Source organism: Centroberyx affinis, unplaced genomic scaffold, assembly GCF_046629955.1.
Source record: "Centroberyx affinis isolate AG114_WGS23_722 - 3 ecotype Tasmania unplaced genomic scaffold, CSIRO-AGI_Caff_v1 ptg001774l_1, whole genome shotgun sequence".
Classification (NCBI taxonomy): Eukaryota; Metazoa; Chordata; class Actinopteri; order Beryciformes; family Berycidae; genus Centroberyx; species Centroberyx affinis.
Window position 1 is genome coordinate 1 of NW_027280167.1, and position 20,869 is coordinate 20,869.

At 45.3% G+C, this 20,869-nt stretch overlaps 2 protein-coding genes across 2 annotated transcripts; one reads left to right on the forward strand and one right to left on the reverse strand.

Moving 5' to 3' along the window:
• The first annotated feature begins 1,317 nt into the window (after positions 1-1,317).
• On the forward strand, positions 1,318-3,338 carry map1lc3cl (microtubule-associated protein 1 light chain 3 gamma, like). The gene is made up of 4 exons (XM_071529177.1): positions 1,318-1,491; positions 1,636-1,691; positions 1,813-1,919; positions 2,230-3,338. Exons 1-4 carry the CDS (start codon positions 1,434-1,436, stop codon positions 2,414-2,416), a joined length of 408 nt encoding a protein of 135 aa, XP_071385278.1. The 5' UTR covers positions 1,318-1,433; the 3' UTR covers positions 2,417-3,338.
• Positions 3,339-6,389: 3,051 nt separating this feature from the next.
• On the reverse strand, positions 6,390-20,139 carry ehd1a (EH-domain containing 1a). The gene is made up of 6 exons (XM_071529171.1): positions 19,350-20,139; positions 14,251-14,348; positions 10,101-10,342; positions 8,905-9,075; positions 8,190-8,354; positions 6,390-7,544 (listed from the first exon to the last, which is right to left on the reverse strand). Exons 1-6 carry the CDS (start codon positions 19,736-19,738, stop codon positions 7,011-7,013), a joined length of 1,599 nt encoding a protein of 532 aa, XP_071385272.1. The 5' UTR covers positions 19,739-20,139; the 3' UTR covers positions 6,390-7,010.
• Positions 20,140-20,869: the final 730 nt, after the last annotated feature.

Here is a 20,869-nt window from a genome sequence, read left to right on the forward strand (position 1 = left end):
ATTGCACAGTTGGGCAGAAATATATAAGCTTGAAGGTTTTGTTTCTGCTGCACTGTGGGGTTTGGGGGCAGGGAGGGGCTCTAGTTTTCTGTTTTCTTTTCTCTATTTTGTTTTCCCTGTTGTCTGGTCTAGTCTGTTACATTTTACTTTTATGTATGAATATTTTTCTTTTACTACTATTACTACTATTACTACTTTTACTACAACTACTACTACTACAGCTACAACTACAACTACAGCTACTGCTGCTACTAGTATTACTACTACTAATGCTACTTCTCCTCCTCCTCCTCCTCCTACTTCTACTATTACTACTACTACTGCTACTACTACTATTACTACTATTACTGCTATTGCTACTATTACTACTATACTACTATTACTGCCTCTACTACTGCTACTACTTGAGGCCTTGAAGGTATCTTCAGAGGAGAGCTGGGTCACAGTGAGGTCACTGGTGTCTAAGACTCAGTGCCATAGAAACTCTTCCTTCCTGGTCCTGATGGGCAACAAGGCCCATTCACTTGGATAGTTAGAATGGCAAGAGAGTAAAACACAAGCAACTGCATTTGCCACAGTTTGGACATAAGAAACACAGCAGAGAGATCGCCAAGCCAATAATCACTGGAGCCAGCGCACTCCAGTGATTGTTACTATTGATTCTGATTGTTGTAAGTTATTGTTAAAACAAGGGTCTAACCCGGGATAGAGGGAGGACTCAGGTTGACCCAGCTGCTATTTGGCCAGCATGGCTATCAGACAGGGAGCTCAAAGGTCAGGCGTTAGCAAATATGTGTGTGTGTATTTGAGTGTGCATTCAGAGAGAACAAGACAGCTATGAAATCCCATGATAAAGATGGCATGACCTTTTCTCAGTGTGAGAGTTTGGGTTCATCGTGTGCTTATGCAGCAGAGAGTGGAAGAAAGTCCTCTGGAGTCTCTGTTATCTAATGTCTGTATTAGTATCATGTGTTGTTTATGCTCTGCAGCTGGTGGGATGCCCTCATTACACTGTGCATTTCTATGCCTTTGTGTGTGTGTGTGTGTGTGTGTGTCAGCAGCACCCATATCTCAAGAAGATGTGAGAGTGCACTCTGTGAGATAACCAGTATGTGTGAAGCCGGTTTGAACCAGTGATGAGGGCAAGGACACACACACACACACACACTTACACACAGATGCATACCCGCACCCACACGCTGGTCATCAGGACAAGGAGTGTGCCTTTGTTTGTTGGTGTCACATTTCGACCCCTCCCAGCTCGGGCCCCTATAAAAGCCCAGTGGACGGAGCGGTCCGGTGGGGTTTGCTAGCTTCCACCCGAGGGGACTACCGTCAGCCCGGGCAAGACTACCGCCGGCTCCGCCAGCCGCACCACCAGCCGCACCGCCTCCACCACCGCTGGTCTCTGCAAACCGCCCCGAGCTGCAAGCATGGCTCCCTATGAGAAATCCATGGAGATGATGCCCTTCAAGCAAAGGAAATGCCTCGGTAAGTCACTCAGGACAGGCGTCTCCTCACATTTTGGGTTGAATCTTTGATCTCTATAATTACTTGATCTATTTGTATGAACACAGTGGGCCTACAATGTATGGATATAATGTGTATAACATGTTGTCCTCCACTTCTCTTTAGAAACAAGGAAAGATGAAGTGTGCAGTATTCGGTCTAAATTCCCTAACAAGTTGCCTGTGAGTTGGTTTTCCACTCTTTTATACTACAAATATATTGCATTTAATCAACAATTTCCACTTTACGCTGTGTGTGATGTTGCCCCACCAGTTGATCACAGATGCCTGTGTGTGTGTGCAGGTGATTGTGGAACGGTACATCCGCGAAAAGACTCTTCCCCTGTTGGACAAGACAAAGTTCCTGGTTCCCTTCGAGCTTACCTTGGGTCAGTTCCTCTGCCTGCTCAGGTAAGGATCTGTGAAAGGAGTGTGTGTGTGTGTGTGTGTGTGTGAACTCATGGCTCTTTGGCCCTCATCTTTGCCCCATTTCTCAGCCGGTTTGTTACCGATTTTCCCTTCTCAGTGCAGCCATCGCTCCTCTCTACTTTCTCCACCAGCCTGCTAGATTTGCCACAGTTCCTCCTCAGCTTCTCCACCTCACATTCATCTTTCCTCTGTCCTGAGCCTCACAGCCCACACACTGTCATCTATCTGTCATTTCTCATCCCTTTCCCCTCACTACTCTCTCTCTCCCTCTCTCTCTCTCTCTGCCCCTCAGGAACAAGATAGACCTGGAGTCGAGCCAGGCTCTGTTCCTCCTGGTGTCGGAGAGGAGCATGTCCTGCATGTCTGCCAGCATGCGGGAGGTCTACTCCCAGTACAGAGACCCCGACGGCTTCCTCTACATCACCTACGCCTCTCAGGAGATGTTCGGGGCTCACCCAGCGGCCACACCGCCCTGCTGAGCCCGAACCAGCGAAGGCCCAAACCAAAATGAACTAAACTGAGTCCACCTTGACCAACGGTGGCACCGGAACACAACTGGACTGAACCGAACACAGCGGAACTGGAGTAGAAGACACCAAACATGAGAAAGGCCGAACTGGGCCGAACCGACCCAAGCCGAGTCTGGTTTTTATTTTTTTCCCCAACATGTGTACCGACCTACCTCATGGACCCTTCTGGACCTTCGACACTGCCAAATCACTCCAAATTGCTCTGGCACTTCAACTCGCCGAGACTGGACTCCTGATGATGTCTTTTTTTTATTGATTGATTATGTGATTGGCTAACTGACTGACCGATTGATCATGTGTTCCGTTAGGAGATAGCAGAAGACTCTTTAGAAAGATTGATTTGAGTATAGAAGTCAGTAGATAGAGATACCTGATGTTTTCTTGAGCAGACAGTCGAGAGAGAGGAGAGACGACATGCAAAGGTCTCCAAGTGTCGTGAGAGTATTCTGTCCCTCCCGAAGCTCCAGGGGATTCTTTGACATTTTGAATTTTAGCCGGTTACATCTCTTCACTGGGCATTTGTCACAAAAATGTCTACATTTTCCCTTCAGATACCCTAAAAACGTCACAGAACTGCAATGCCGATACAGAAACTTGAATTCAAAAATGTCAAAAGTTTCCCTCCATCCCTCCTAACCCCCCCACCCTACAAAAAAGGGGTCAACGTCTGCTGGTCATCAGACTCCTTCGTAGCACTTATCTCCTCTTTCTTCCTCTTCCACTCCATCCGCCTCCTCCCTCAAAAATGTGAAAATGAGATGGACTGCGAAGGCACTCAGTGAAAACGTGGATGTCAGTTTCATGCTGCTCTGATGTGTTCTGCATCCAGCTGTCCATATTCCAAATAATAAAGTAATCCTTGCCCTTTTAATGTGTTGACTTTGTGTGGCTTGATGCATTCAGAATATATTTAAATATATGTGGAGACAATAGGCTGAAACGCCAAGATAGACCCGTAACAATATGATGTAGGCTTATTTTTACATTGATTACCATGCATTTTGGAGTTTATCCAATGTGGTTTTTAAAGGGTTTCATAAGACCCAAGGGGCTGTGTCACCAAAATGTTACCAGGTTTTCACATGACAACAGTGTTTTAACTTTTCAGAGACTTGTGCGGATGGGAATCTACTACATTATCTAGAACTCAGCCTCTTATATAAAGTCATGGGTGTGTTACAGTGGAAATCCAGTGTTTTCCCAGTGTAGCTGTTGTACTCACATACATCGTCGTGCACGCGCGCGCACACACACACACACACACACACACACACACACACACACACACACACACAGCTGCCCCATTCCTCACCTGCGTCTGAGAAGTGGCACTCCCTACACACAGCCGTGTTATATAAGTCTGAACTAGTCAAATATCTGCAGGGGTCAGTGTGTCAGAGAGAGGGGGCGAGAGAGGGGGCGGAGGGACTATTTTTAGACGTGGAAGGGACAACTGTGACCCACAAACTTTGAGAGACGGGTTAAAAGAAAGAAAAACCCAGAGAAAGACGGTGAGAGTGACAGAAATGAAAACAGAGAAACAGAAAAACAGGGAAAGGCCCCCGTAAACAGTGGAAGAAAGGAAGGAAGAGGGAAAGATAGTGACGTACTCACAGAAGAAGACAGGAAAAAGGAAGCGGGGTAAAGGAGAGATAGACAGAGGGGGAACAGCTATCCAAACACACACACACACACACATATATACAGTCATGCACCCTCTCGCTTCACACCGCTGTGGGCATTCCAGCAGCACTCTGTCAGTGCTTCATCACAGCAGAACAAGGGGAACTCTGGACATCAAGTGCGCTGCTACCAGCTGTAAATTATCTACTTAGCCAATTAGCCACAGTGGACTCACAGTTATGAGCAGGAAGGTTACTTTTATTTCTGAGCCATAAAGCAAAGCTTTCTAGCAATGGGATTGGCTTGCTAGAATGTAAACAACGATTTAAAAATATAATTACAAAGTGCAATTAATATAATTCAGGTGATGTAGCTAATATCGCAATTCATTTTTCTGCCCCATGATAGGTATTGTCACATTTTCGTATTGCGATATATTGAATTTCGATATATATCAAAATTATATCCTAGTAATGATATGATATGATATGATATAATAATTAATGATTTGTTAGATTGTTTTGAGAACTAGTTTCTTATTTCACTGTTATTTTTAGTACTGCCATTATCATTTTGATTTGTATGTTCTTTGGCAGTAAGTTCCCTTGTATTTCATGCCTATTTGAACTTGAATTTGGCTCTGTAGCTGTGGCTGCAGCACAGTGCAGTGCAGTGGGGAACTGCACAGCACAGCACAACACCATTGCATTGCAAATGGCCCTCGCATCAGACACAGGCAAACACAAATACCTGTAATGACTTACAGAGACACAAGAGAGCGCCTCTGGACTCTGTCGAAGATGAAATCTCATACCACTGTGGTGCACAACAGCCAGTGGAGAACATGTGTATCTGACACTGATAATCTGTGTGCAGAATTTCCGTTTCCATGGTGGTTGAATGTGGTGATGAGGGAGAGGCGCATGACTTTCAGAAACTGGTTTGGGTTGAGAATTAAATAGACAGACAACAATGTGTTTTTGAGTGGTGGATCAATATTGGGTCAACAGTGGGTCCTAAAGATACCAAGCACCACGCCAAACAGTCAAGTGATGTATTCAAGTTGAGGTGAACATATGTGAATCGAGGCACAGGCATGGAAATATGTAAACATACGTGCACAGTCATGCAGGGAAAAGGTAATATGAGGATGTTTTTACAAAATTTACATTCCTGAGCACCTATCATCTGCTTGGTATATCTAACCATAGAGAGAATGAGAGAGAGAGAAAGAGAAAGAGAAAGAGAGAGAGAGAGAGAGAGAGAGAGAGAGAGAGAGAGAGAGAGAGAGAGAGAGAGAGAGAGAGAGAGAGAGAGAGAGAAAGAGAAAGAGAGAGACTGATTTATGATTGTCATAAGCCGAAAGCCAGGCAGTTAACGGCCACACTCATTTTTGGTGACAGGGTTGGTATGCAAATGAGGAACCACCATATAATTACAGTCAATCAAATTTGATAGGCTGTGGGGTGACTGATTTGTGTTTCTCTTTCTCATGGCTCTATTTAAATCTTACATGAAAACAAGAGCATTTGAATCACGCAAAATAGACCTGGGAGCACATCCAAACCTGTCCAGGTTACAGTATCTCTCCTATACTTTCGGTTTCTTACCAGCTTCATCTCCATTATGGCTTCAATGAATCGTCATATGAGAAACTTTCCTGACTTTCTCTGCCTGTTTATGATTTGTGCTCCTCACCCCAGGCCTGGAGCGAATTTCCAGAACTGTAAATTGTCTCCACATGTCCTCTAACTGTTCCAGAGTATCCCATGATTGCTCTCTCTCCCTCTGTCTCCACCACTGTCTTCAATACTCTCAAAAATGTCCAGTCAGAAGCTACTCATTTTATGGGCAAATGGCCTTGTGTGTCCTCAGGCGTTGGCTTTGACTTTGACTGTGCTTGCTGTTGCTGCTGAGCTGGCAATGGCCACTGCTGGCCTACAGAGGGCAGTAGTCTACATTTCATTGTAATTGCCAAAATGAGACAATTTCAAAATAAAACTCAATATCTGGATGGCCTCTGGATGACACAGTCCTCAGCATGACCCCCTCAACCAGCCACACCTACACACAACTATACAATGCAAGTAAAAGCTATCATTTAATATTTCTTGATATTTGTTTTTCTCATTTAAATTAGTGGCTCCTTTTTGTGGACTGCAACGCATAGCTCTCAATAAACGGCTACTTTATAAGTCGAGTGCCCTGGTTTTCTTTTGTCATATCTAATAATAAACTCAAACTCTGTCAGCGAAACTGACATTATGTAGCATAAATAAAAATCCACATTACCACAGGACCGATGGTAAATATTTCCTTTTTATTTATCTGGCAAAATAATAAAAAGGGAAGCATTTGGAAAGAGCCTCAAAGTTAACAGTCAGAAATACAAAAATATAGATAAAACAATTCTAACAGCTGATTTGATTTCTCTCCTCTCTCTCCAAATGGAAAAAAGCTATGTTTCTTTGGATCAACATATAATATATGGACTGTATACTTAGACATCTTTTACACAGGATGTACACACCCCTGTCATGCAACCTCCGACCCCCGTGTGAATCACTTAACGATCCAGTATTGTCCATCAGTTGGCAATTCATCTGCCCCCCACCCCCCATTTATTTCTTACAGATAACTGCATACTCATCCCCTAATGCACAACAACCCCAGCGCCCTGCCCTGCCCCCCCCCAGAAACCCTCCAGTCTCTCTCTGGTGAAAAAGATCACAGCAATTCCTCCTCGCGGTGCGTTCGGGAGCCTGGAGACCCACGGCTTGCTACAGGATGATGCTCATGGCTCTGCCCACGCCGGCCTGGCACGCTGTGTAGGACTTTTTGTCTGGGAAGTCCTAAGCAGCGAGCAAAGCTCGGACGCGGGAGGGGGGGTCTCCAGGCCGCTCCCCTGTTCTCCGGTTCACTAGGCCTCCAGCATTCCCCCACGCTTGGACGGGGGCACCAGGTGTTCGGGCAGCTCGCCCGGCAGCTCATGGCCCTCTAGCTTCACCTTGATCAGGTGGTTGGCCAGGGCGAACTCCTCGTCGTCTAGGTGGCCGTCTTTATCCACGTCGGCCAGCTTCCAGATTTTCCCCAGGACCGTGTTGGGCAGCTTGGACTTGAGCATCTCCTTCTTGGCCGCGGCGCCGGACACTTTGCCGTTGATGGGAGAGAGGGTGTAGAAGATCTCGTCGTACGAAGGCTTGTCGCGGCCCACCACCCACTCCAGCTCGTCGATGCCTTCGCTAGCCCCCTCACCATAACCGTGGCCGAAGGGCCCGCTCATGGCGCCCTCGAAGGCTCCGCCCTTGACGGACTGGCTGGGCATGGTGGCCTCCTCCTGGCGCACCAAGGCCATGAGACGGGCAATGTCGTTGGCCAGCATGTCCTCCACGGCCTCCAGCAGTTTGGGCTTCAGCGCTGGGAACTTGGAGAAGTCGTGGCCATTCAGCAGCTCCTAAAGGGAGGGGGGGGTTGAGGGAAAACAGGAATTGGTGATGGAAATAGATCAGTCTTCACTGGCTACCAATGGGAGTAGCATACAAGAAGCAGGATTTCCTGGCAAACCAGGAAAAATAAATCTCGTCCCCGTCCTGGCCCATCCTGGGGGGCAAGGGGCGGAAAAGAGGGCAGAAAAGGTAGAGCGTAGGAGGGTTGGAAGGTCATTTTACTCCAAAACCTTTCTTGGTACATTTTATAACCATCCTTTGTTTGTAAAATGACAGTATACCGTGTAGAGAAGAGTCAAAGCTATCGTTTCATCAAACCTGTACAGTTCTGGATAGTAAATCACTGTGTTGGCTGGATTTAACTTGTTTTTTTGTCTCCCATGATGAAATCTGGGGAGGGACTATGGACCGGCTCTGGTCCATCCATCCATTCTGCTGTGCTCTGCCATTTTCAAAATATCACTGATTGGTCCAAGGTGTGCACTACAATGTTTATCTTGGACGTCAATGAATGGCACTTACTCTTCCCTTTCCCCTGCCTCGTACATTCAAGAGACATGAGGTAACATATTTTCTACTTATCGTCCCACTCCAACTCTGCATCATTCATGGGGGACGACATGTTTACCGCTTACTTGTTTTAATCGTCTCACCTGCATCTTGTTGAGTTTGGGGAAGTCTCCAGGTGAGATCTGGTGCTCCTTCTCGATCTTCAGGTAGATTTCTCCCAGGTTGGAGATCAGCTCCTTCTTCTTGGACTCCTTCCCAAACACACTCGGCATCTCCTTCTTCAGAGAACTGATGATGTAGGCTTGCACCTGGACACCATATCCAAAGATAAACAGAATAGTCTGACACTTGCCCACTAATTAAATTCAGACTATTCTATATATTCAATAAACATTTTAAAAACTTTGTCAGTGGAGCACTAAAAGAAAAAAAAACAATTTATTGGTTTGCCAACAAGAAAGACTGAAGGGGGAAATACTGCTTTGCTCAATATGGATTAGTAGCAGAAGTAACAGATAACCACCTTCTTCTTGTAAATGTACAAGATTACCATATTAGCAGACTGCTAAAAGACTCACTTCTGCCTTTGGGTAATTTAGAATCAAGGGGAATGTAAATACTAACAAAGTTGCATAAAGTAGGACTTTTCTGGGCATTCCCTGGAGAGAGGGAGTGACAGAATGAGAGCAACAGAGAGAGAAAGAGAGAGAGAAAATGCACAAGGTAGAAAGTGAGAGTACCGACTGAAACTAAATATGTGAAGAAAAAAACCCACACACTGTCTATAATCTGACTGATATTTAAGAATAGCAACCATGGTTCGACGCAGCTTTTGAATGATTTGTTATTAGTGCCAACCTTAGCAAGGCGTGCCCGCTTGATGAGGTCGTTGAGTTTGCGTAGTGCTGCGTTACGTGGCAACGACTGGATGTCCAAGAACAGGTCCTGCTCCTCTGCCTCAAACAACTTCCTGTTGTCAGGGACCAACAGGGGCTGGGCCCAGAACGACCCGATGTACACGCGCACCACCTGGAATAAGGTTCAACCAAGTTAGCTCACTCCCCATTGTCCGTCAGGTTTTAGTTTACTGCCCACACCCATAGGAGAGGAAATTCTTTTCGCAGGTCACATGCGTGTGACACTGCAACCCAGCTAGAGTGTAAACAGACACAAAAATAAATGCATATACACAAAAAAAAGACATTCAGGATGTCTAACAATGTAATAAGGGATTGTCAGGTTGACTTCTATGTGCACCGTGCTTCACATCGTGTGGAGAGGCGTAGCAACGCAACGCACTCACAAAGTCAGTAAATAATTATCAAGGTGATCCAAAGGTTACTCTGGAATAGGTTTATGATTATGGCCGTAGACCAAACATTAACAAAACTGTCGGCACAGAATCATAAACCAAGGACAGTCACATGACACCAGGTGGTAAATATGAATTGAGAAACATGGTAATAAAATCTTTGTCATGACTCTTTCACTTTCATTGCATTGATAAGGAGTTTTCCAATTCTCCTATGCCTACTGTAACTAACATGTTGAAAACCTTGGCCAGGACAACCTTAAAATTTGTCACAAGTCTCTTCTATTACTATGGTAAAGGCACTTGACCTCTGTCCTAACCAGCTAAAGGCAGCCACATTTTTCCTCTTAACATTAACAGAGTGATGACATTACCCAGTGACACCTCCGATGACCTCACCAACCAAACAAAAAAATTGTTCACAAGGCAAAGTAGGTCTAACAAGTGATTCCTCCCAACTGAATGCCTTACTGGTGAATGCTTGGATTCACTTGCTACTTGTACTCCCCTCTAGCCCTTATTTTGACTGACGGGGACTTGGGACGCAAGCTAACTGGCTACTTTGCAGGCAGCAGTCCCCATTGGTTTCACTGAAGAATGCTACTAAGCCAATTTTAAGGAAACTGAAGGAAAAACATAAAAAAAACTCTTAAGCACACGGTCACAAGCAACAAAAAACAACCACGTAAAATCCAAAACATCAAGCTACCCCTTTTAAACACCCTCAAAAAATGCCACCTACCTCAGGTGTGTTGATGATTTTGCCCAGGGACCACATCAGCGCTCCATAGACCCTCATCAGCTGCTGGGTGCTGATCTGGTCCGCCTTGTTCAGCACCACGCGCATCTTGTCCTCGTGATTCTTGAGGGCGCGGATCACCTCGGAGAACTCGTCCGAGATGTCCAGCTTGTGGGCGTCGAACAGGAGGATGATGCGGTCCACGCGCTCAGCGAACCACTCCAACACCGCCGCAAAGTCGTAGCCTACGGGGAGAAAAGGAGAGGAGAATGGCTTCTTAAAGACCGATTTATGCACACAGTATGGCGCCCCATGGTGACAAACACTGTCACCCCGCTGCAGGCTTTGTTTGGGAATTGATGCGTGAGATTCAAGAGATTTTTTCCACTCCAAAATTGACTGGCTGAGCCTCCAAGATGAAGCCTGACAGATTAACATGGGTCTTAAATGTATTTTGAGGCTACAAATGCTTGGCTTACATTGGTGGCATTCATAAATACTGAGGTACCAGTGTTTTGAGTTATGATGGACTGTGATTTTCCATATATAACTCCATTTTCCAAGTCATGCCGATCTAATAAAGTCTGGATAAGGGCTTTCAAAAGGCAAGGCGTTTTCCTGGTTACTGATTAACTGACATTACTGAGACACCAGGAAATGTAAGAAAGAAAGGTGTACAGCGGAGGATGGAAAACAGTAAAAGAAAGGGGTTTGAACCTGAGTCATCTGGAGAGTCTATGTTTCACAAGGTGGGCTCAGTACACCATCTACTGGGCAGCAGACCCAGCAGGTACATGGCTAATATCACGGATAGTGTTCGGCACTGCTTTGCAATGTGACTTATCATAAGGAATAAGCTTATCAGTGAAGGGAAGGTCAAAGAAAAAGGGAAGAGAAAGAGAGCGAAAGCTTGAGACAGAGAGAAGAGTATTAGCATAAAATACTATGGTGCAGCAGTAACGGAGCGCACGCTGGTAGGAAGTGACACGCCTGTGACTGGGGTGTGCTACAAACACATTTCTACAACTGCTAGAGCATTGAAACATACTACTTCTGCCTTTGACTAATTTAGAAATAAGAGGAAGCTAATAACTCAAGTTACATAAACTAGGTATTTTTTTCTGAGCTTCCCTTTTGCCTTAAGGAGCTGTGAAGGGAGGGAGGGAGAGAGTGAGAGTGAGAGAGAGAGAGAGAGAGAGAGAGAGAGAGAGAGAGAGAGAGAGAGAGAGAGAGAGAGAGAGAGAGAGAGAGAGAGAGAGAGAGAGAATTATGGTTTTGATTAGTGTCTGTGTCATCTGTTCAGAGAAGAATGTAGTTGGTCTAAAAGCTCATCTAGGCTGCCGCACAATCAGCGCCAGATCTGCTGCACATGCATTCCAACATGCCTAGCTTTTGTCTGTCTGAGCATGTGTATATGAGAGAGAGGGAGACAGAGAGATGGATAGAGAAAGAGAGAGACAAAGGCAGGGGGGGTCAAAGTGAAACCAAAACCCAGTGAGTTATTAAAAGAGAACGAATCAAGGGTAGTGAAAGACAGAGGCAGAGGATGTAAGAAGCAGGAAGACATCATAGCCAAACAAGAGCGCGTGTCTGCATATGCGCATATAAAAAGTGAAAATTAGGGGGGGATAAAAAAAAAAAAAAAGGGAATGTTTAAAAGATTCCTGTGGGATTCAGCCGAAGACATTCCTCCTCCTCCTTCTGTCCAATGGCTTCTTTCAACACACATGTCCCTGAGCAGGCAGGCAGACAGAAAGACAGCTGCTCAGGCCCAGGCTTACTATAGCCCGCATCAACAACTGCTACACCTACATATGCATGTGCATGCTAGGGATGCACCCATATCATTTTTGCACTGACGAATCACACTCCTCTGGGCCACGACAAAGCTGAAGAGGGCTAAATTTACAGTACAGTCCGATACTTGTGCCAATCCTACACTAACCCGACATATTAGAGAGATCTAGCATGCTTCTCTCGGTGAAAGAAAGTCAAAATGTTTGGCTTCCATATCTGACATGTCACACGTTGCCCTTAGTATCGGATTTTAGCACTAAGGGAAATTATCTGACACAATATCGTGGTTTAGCCTGGCATGAGCCTGGCATCCACCAGCATTCCTAGTAGATGCGCACACACACTCACACACAGACACACACACACACACACACACAGAGGCCTGTCATACCTCAGCTGCACAATCCAGTCAGCCATGTTTATATATTAGACTGACAGTACAGTATGTCTGTGGAGTACAGTACTCTATCTGTGTTTATACAGAAACAGAGGCAGACATAAAGATAACCACGTCTGTGTGTGTGTGCACGAGACAGGTAGAGCGTGAGTGTGTTTTGTGTGTGTGTGCATGTGAGAGTGTGTGTGTGTGTGCTATAGAGCGGTAGAGTGTGTGAGTATGTATGTAGAGAAACAAAATTGTCTGAGGTATGCGGCGTCAGATTTCGTTCCCTCCCTAGACAGGGTCACCTCGACATGCACCAGTCCCTTCACACACACACACACACACACACACACACATTTCCTTTTGTTCCTTATCAGATGGCACTTATTTACATTTATATGTTTACAGTCGCTTCTTTGGCCTTTTCGGTTTCTTTAACGACCGTCCTTCATGCTCTTTCTCTCTTCCCTTCTCTCTGACCGCTCTCCCTTTCATTCTCTTCCACACTCCCTCTTTTTTCTCCCTCGCTGTCTCAGGAGAAATTGGAGTCAATAAAGAGCGGATTGACTAACTGTGTAATATCAGCCCTCTGCGCAACACGGGGGGGGGGGGGATTCTTGCTACACTCCCCGCTTTACTCCGCTTCCTTTCCCCAGAGTACACAAAAACGTCAAATCATGCCTTGTTGCCGTATTTATACTTCCTCTAAAAAGGGGCACAGAACAGGTACAAAAAGCAGAAGTTGTGTTCCGTTCCTCCATTATCTTTTGCCTGTGTTTTGTAAGCTCATCAAAAAAAGTACGAGGAAAAACTGCATATGTGGCGATTCTTAAGTGACCCTGCAGGTCACTGCGTTGTTGCAGCAAGTGGAGAATTAATCACAGCATGAAGTGATTTCTTTCCAGAGAGCACTGGGGTGGGGAGTGAGACAGAGACAGAGATAGAGAGAGAAAGAGAAAGAGAGAGGGAGAGAGAGAGAAACAGAAAGGGAGAAAATAAAGACAGAATGAAAGAAAAACAGACAAAACAGAAACAGAGAGAGACACAAGATATGTTTCCATCTAATCATCAAGCCAATTTAGGTGACCTTACAAAATGTAACTTGATGAAATGAAACGTTATTGTTCTTGTTTTGTGTAAGCTAATATTTGTCTTATTTCATGCTGTGTGAAGATGAAAACAAAGAAATTCACTTGGCGATATTATAAAGCACCAACTAATGGCCCTATCACCTTGATGGGGGCCTTCTACATGGAGCGACAACACACTGACATTTTTACCTGCCTTGTGGGAATATCCAGGATGATCGCAAAAATGTTGCTACGTCATTATTTATTTGACAAATGTATCACTATTTATTGCATATTTCGCTTGGCAACAAAAATTCTTTCCACTTAAAAACAAACAAAAAAAAGAGTAAATATTTTTGCGACATTTTTCCCCCATTCATCCTTTCTAATTCGATACATCATCATTTGCATGGATGGATGCCCGGCTAATGACAGATGTGAAAATAGAGACACAGACACACAGACAGAGGGATGTGAGAGAGGACATTGACCTAGATAAACATAGGTAAAGAGACAGGAAGTGAGCAAGCTTCAAAGTGCTCTGCTCCCTCTCCTAGCCTCCGTCATGCTGAGAAGGCCTCCGTGTTAATTGAGATTTACATGACCTCTTTCTTTAGGCTCTGGCCCGAGGAGGCATGAGCCAAGTGCAGGTCTGACAACATTGTGGACTACACTGCTACATGTACTGGAGAGAGGCAGAGGGAAAGGGAGAGGGAGTGCGTAGGTTAATTGTTTACTTCTTTGTGTTTGAACTTCTGACTTCCTGTGGGTATATTATGCAGGCTTTCTATCAGGTGTAGTTAAGGGTTGTGGTTGAGGGGAGGGTGTGGCTGTGTACAAAACCTAGTGGGTGGTTGAGTGAACGAATGAGTGTGAGTGTGAAGTGTGTGTGTGTGAGGCAGACCTCTACTGATCCTTTGTTTCTCCCCCGACAGGATTCCAGGAGTATCAATGATACTGATGCTCTCCAGGACGGGGTTAGGCATCTGAGCGCACATGAACCTGCCGAGAAGCACAGAGAGAGAGGGGAAATGGTTAGGATTAGGGTTTGGATAGAGAGAGAGATAGAAAGAGAAAGGAGCAAGAGAGAACAAGAGTGAAAGAGAGAGAGCGAGGGGGAGGGAGAGAAGCACAGAACCAGTCGGGTGAGAGTGTTTATACTTAAGCTTGGCATTAAGCAGGTGCTTTTCACTGACAACCTCCTCGCTCCCAGGCGCTAAGAGTAACATCAGTGGAATGCCCTTACTGGAAAAGCTACACAACTGGAACACAAAGTGGGGAAGTAGCAGTGGGGGGGTATAGGAAAAAAATTTGGTTCGGGGTGCAGCCACTGTTTCCACTTCCACAACTCCTTATAGGTCCAAAACCGTTCATATTTAGAGGATTATTTGATTATATTAAGACAAATTCTACAATACTGTCCCGCATGCGAGTCTGTAACACTGTACATTCTTAGCCTAGGGTTATGTTTAACCCCTGGGCTAACACTTAACCCCTATGTTAGTTTTGTTATTTTTGAGGGTACAATAAGACTAGATGATGATATATTTTTTATAATCCTTTTTCTGACAGTAGGGGAAACTTACTAGTGGTGGGAGGCCACAGCTGCTGCAAGAATGTTAGGGGAATACTGGTAAACATTATAATAAATTATAATTCATGAATCATGGGCTTGAGTGATTCCTGATGCAACATCAGTCGATGCACAATGGCTCCCTTTAAGCTGGGACACGGGGGTTTTAAACTTTAAAGGCTGAGTGAGGAGGGGAGTGAGCCGAGACACACACACACACACACACATAGATAATCACACTTTATGAAGCATGAGAGGATGAGTGGGCTGCGCACAAGCCCACGGTGTCCCGCTCGGGACAAAGAGGGCGATTGTTAAGACGACCCACAGCTTCAGAGTCCTCCTTCTCGCTCTGCTGCTCGTTCAGTCGCTCTGAACTAATATTCACAACATAAGCTCAGAGGCACCGGGTCACAAGACCGGGAGAACCTTGTCTTTACATTCTTGCTGCAACCGCAGCCAGGGTAGACATACACACACACACACCGCAACCCCTAACAGAGGTCCCACACCACACGCAGGGGGAAAAAGGAAAAATCCAAGGACAAACAAGAAGTCAAAGAAATTTGAGAGAGGGGCTGTTATATAGATCCTATGTATGGTATTATATTACAATAAACCTGACTGCCAAAGATAACAAACATGCAGGTTTTTTTCCTCCGTCTCTCTCGGCCGATGGGGTATGATATCCAGTTGGAATCTTGGCTCAGATTTTCCATTTAACTATCTAGCCCAACATTTTCCACACAGAGCTTCTAGAAAAAAAAAACAGTCGGATGAACTCTAGCGGAATACTTAGAAACAGAGGCCTCTACCAGGCACGGGGGCCCACGAGCCTGGAACTGTCTGAAATCCTTTTCTGCTCATACTATGTCTCGAGAAAGTGTGAAACCCACCCCCTTTCTGGGACTGCGGCCCTGGCATGCTGGTGGGGGTTAATGTTCCACGTCAGACCTGGGCGTGTGATTGGAAGTCAAGCTCCAGCTTAATATATAAAAGGTCTTCCTCTCTTGCCTCACCTCCTGCCCCTATGGCCTGCCCTCACACCATAACCTCAACTTCCCAGAGAGAGAAGAGGAAACGGGGTGGCTGCCGCTAGCAATGGGGATGTGGACAGGGAGGTTGCAACTGTGGCGCTTTTCCACATGTTTGTTTCCTTTGAGGTCTTGCTGAGTGTGTGTGCGTGTGTGTGTGCATGTATACTCTCTGCTTGTGCGAGTGTGTCCACGTGCGCATTTGTGTGTGTGGTAGCCTATATGTGCTCTGCGAGGGAGAGGGCATGTGTAAGCCCCTATCCCGGTAAAGTGCCGAGTCAGTGTCCTGGAATAACAGCCCGTGAGCAGCACAGGACGGAACAGGACAGTGCAGGCCGGGGTGGGGCGGGCCAGAGCGGAACTTACACTCTGCTGACTCGGGCTTAACTGACTACTGGCTCACAGAGAGCACACAAACACATTGGGGGCCCTCTGACTGCAATGCTGCTTTGACTAAAAGGGAAGAGAGCGGGACAATATACAGCATAGAATCTTCTGGTTTATCTGGAGGTGGAAGAGGAGAATAAAGATAAAGAGGACGCAAACTCATCTGGGCCCTTGGGACTGCTCATTACAACAGCAATGGGAGGCAATCTGAAACTCAGCTGCAACTAAAGTGAAATGAGGGAGAAACTAGAGTATATCAGCTGTTAGCATTTGGATCTCTCAGTCCCAAGAGCACATTGTAGATGTGGGGATCACCTGACTGAGCTCTGTTTACTCTCTTCATAAATAACTGGTTATAGGATGTGCCAGTCCCATCTAAGCCTGGTAGTTAAAGGCTAATCCGCAGGCTGAATAACTATGGTTAGAGAGCTGCACAATGGAACTGTCATCACATCTAACCAGGCCCTATTTGCTTCTCCGAGTTAGAAAAGGTATTTTCTTTCCCCCCCAAATCAGCCAATTATCAAATTGACCCTTAATATTCCCTGTCTACTTTTATAAGTAAAACGACACTCCAACCCATAGTAGAAGGCCAATCTAAATACCGTTGGCCTTGTGTGAGGAAAATGGAAAAGTGGCCAAGTCTGAGCCAAAAACAGCCCAGTTCCAAAGTCTGGATGTGGTGCTCGACAAAAGCTTCATGTATGCCTGCTCTCGGCTACATGCCATCTTAACTGTAGCAGCTATGCATTAGGTCTACTCATACAGAGCTGTGTATATAGGTCATGCACCTGCTATTGCAGTCATAATCACACATCCTGTTATATATTGGTATGAGCTACAAAAGGCTCTCATAAAGCCAGTGTATGACCACTGAACCCTCACTGTCCTTCTGAGTCAAGATGTAGGCTGTATTCAAAGAAAACCACAAGTCCCACGGTACCATGTGATTCCATCCAACAGTTTGACAAACGATGCTACAATGGACAATAGCCTTTATTTTCACATGTTGTTATCTGCTTCCTTCTGGAGTCTGGAACAGACTGCTCGAGCTGAGGGTTGACTCCTGGGCTGTTCGAGTCATAGCCCTCTGATGAGGTCAGCAGAGGAAAGGGGAAAACCTAGTTTAAAACTGCTATTTGAAACTGATTCATGTACTTATCTGAGATCAATTGATTCAGCATGGCACAATGGAATAATTAATTAAAAAAGTACAAATCCCACTCAATTTGCACTCCAGGCAGACTAAAGCAAACACTCTATATAACTGAGGGAAATAATTTCAGTGAACAATGGGAATGGGCCTAATTGGGAAGTGTCAACCTGAGTGAATTAGCCTTGTGTTGTTTGTCCTAATCCAGCATATGGCCGCATGGCCCCGCTGATAATCTGAAGCTAATGGGACAGATTAAGATCATGACTGTCCACAAGATAAGTAATGCGTGTGTGTGTGTGTGTATGTATGTATGTGCGTGCGTGCGTGCGTGCCTGCGTGCGTGTTATTTAGCCATCTGTTTGGCTAGCTCCTCCTGCACAAGGTGACACCATACAGACTGCTGCGGAGAGAGAGGGGATATGCCTACATCCTCTAAACATCAGCACAGGAAACGGGCCTACAAACAATCAGTTGTTAGCCATCTGATGTCATCATACACCCATACAGAATAGACCGGAAGCATTTAAGTGTTCAAGACTTCATCTTCAAGTGTCACCATTCATGCTCAGACTATTTGTCATAACACTGTGCTTGTGCTGTCTCACCTTGCAGTTTGTCTTTGGATATCTAGTGGGAGGCGCCCGCTTCATATTCCCAGTGAAACACCAGCATTGTTTCCACTGAACATCTGAGTAAGGCCTCTGATTAATCAGACTTTTTGGCATGAGGGAAGCTTTTGCGTCAGATTCTGTGTATTTAAAATTGAGACATCATGGAGGATACCAGAACTGAGTGTCACTCTGAGTGACTCATGAAGCTTTGGGAAAGATTCTGGAAGATTCTCAGAGCCTCCAGGTCATTACCTGCACAAATGGACCTCTAATCAGCTGAGTGTCTTTGTCAAAAACATCACCTCGATGGAACACCTGCTGACTCAACAACCACAGCATTGACGCAAATAAGCAATGTCACAATACTACAAGAAGATAGGCGACAAAACCTTTAACCCTTTGAGATAAGATTTATTAAGACCTATTCATAGGCAACGGATATGGGAGTTGGCCTGTCGGCTGCTACTAATGTAGCAACTCTTATACAGCCAGGGGGCATGAAACTCACGGCACCGACATCCCGGGACAAGACAAGGCAAGGTCATTGATGTTGCCTGGCAACATCAATAACAACTATTCCTATGTTCAAGGGGCCGCGCTGTGACATCAGCACAAAGCAATGTGCCACAAGTGACTCTGCCTGGGTGCTGAGGAACAAGTGGCTGAACAGTACAAAGTACAAGAATGTTCACCTGCAACATTTGGTCCAGACTGGAAGTAAAAAGCCTGCTTCAACCTGCTAGGCTAATTCTGCCAGCTGGGATGGCCTTTGTATGGGGGTGTTGGAAAGCACCTACCTGCCCTTTCCTTTGCCAGACAGACCGGCTCTCCAACCTAGCTATTGACACTAAACACACGCATTCTCTTGAGATGATGAAACAGGGGAAAAAAATACACACTTGGCTCAGAGACAGCTGGAAAATTGTGCAATAGCATATTCTGTGGTTTTGTTTCAAAGAGTTTGCCACATGTAGGGACTTGTAAAGGGGTGATTTCAATCAAGAGGATGTGTTATGACAATTGTCTTGACACACGACTGTACTAGCTGATGACGACTCTACATAAGCATGAGAATGGTATTCTGTCAATTTGATTCAGTCATTACTCAATAACTGTGGGCTTTGTGCTACTCGGTGGCTGTAATCCTACTGTATTACATTTTTCACATTGCCTGCTCAGGGTCTCCAGTAAGCTCATTAATGTGTTCTCCACTGAGGCGTGGGAACTTGGCAGAGGCTTTACCTGTTGAGGAACGCGTTGCCAAAGGCGTTGAGTTTGCGGAAGGGCTTTTTGGGGTCGACAACCAGAGCGTTGCCCGGTATCACCCCCTCCTGTTCACCGTGCATCACCGCGATGAAAGAGTCCGTCGTCGGCTCGGGGCCGATCCGCATACCGGGGAAGTCCTGCTCCATCAGGTGCCGAATGAAGGTAGTCTTCCCGGTGGAGTACTGACCCACCAGGAGGACCATGGGTTTGTTGTCGAAGTCGGCATCTTCGAGTGCCGGGGAGTGGAAGTCGTGGAATCGATACGTGTCCTCCAGTGGGAACAGTTTGGTCCGGTAGAGTCGCCGCAGCCCCTCCGACACGTTCTGGAACAGTTCTGGGTCCTTCTTTCCGTTTTTTCTGAACATGGTGGTTTCTTTGCCCTTGGCTGGCACAACAGTGTCAGTCTCCCCCTGAATAATAATTGGGTTTAATTCTGGTGTGGTTCTGTCACACCGTCAATGGAGTAGCTGCCTGCTGGAATGAAGTAACGTTGGGCGAGGTCTTGGAAGTTTTTGTCCCCACCCTCTTCTTCGTTAGCTAGCCACACACTGCAAGTCAATCATTCGGGGAGGACACCCTCTTTAGCTTACGTTGGCTAGATAGCTAGCTATACTCCACCCAGTTGCAAAATTGTTCTACTTATTCTCTTTAGTGAATAAATAGCTAGCTGTAGATATCGCCTACACAATGTAACACATTTAAACCCGGCTCTTTGCGCGTAGCTAACTAGCCTAGCTACCGGCTGTCAGTTGTGTGACGAACACCACCAACGGATGACACGCAGATACCGGAAAAGTCATAAATATTTCACAATAAAAGCTCCAGTGATGCTTGCAGGAGATACAGTATGTCACTCAACACGACAATTTGTGGTTTGAATCCAATCCCACAGCTTTTTAACAATACTTTCTATCTGCTATTCCTTACCCCAAGAAGATCACTGCTATTATTCATTTATGTTAATTTATTCATCCTGGTGAAACTCCAACCTATACATTCGCGCGCCACACACACATACACACACACTAAAATTTCCATTAGCTTTCATGCATATTTTATTTTCTGTTTTGCTGTGCTTTTCATGTCGTTTTCAGACTGTTTTTCTTAGATACATTGTATTTTTTACATTCAGTTTCAGTTAAAGAATTTAATTTTAGAATTTTGTGTCCCTGAGAAATATGTTTGTTGTCTGATGTGTGCTTCTATTGTGTACACATCAACAGAGAAAGGTACTTGAATTGACCTCAGCTTAATAGTTGTATACTTATATAGTAATCATACAAGTGTTTAGTTCATCTCAGAACATCCTCTCACCATTGTACTCTTATAATGGTAATAATAAACACTGAAACTGAGTTTTCAGTGTTTCAAATTTTTTTCTTTTTCAGTCAGTTTTGTGTGACTGAATTATGGCAATTAATTTCAGTTCTTCACTCACTTTAGTTTTTTCATTTACAAAAATGTTGCTCTCATCTCTAGTTTTGATCTTGGTTTTA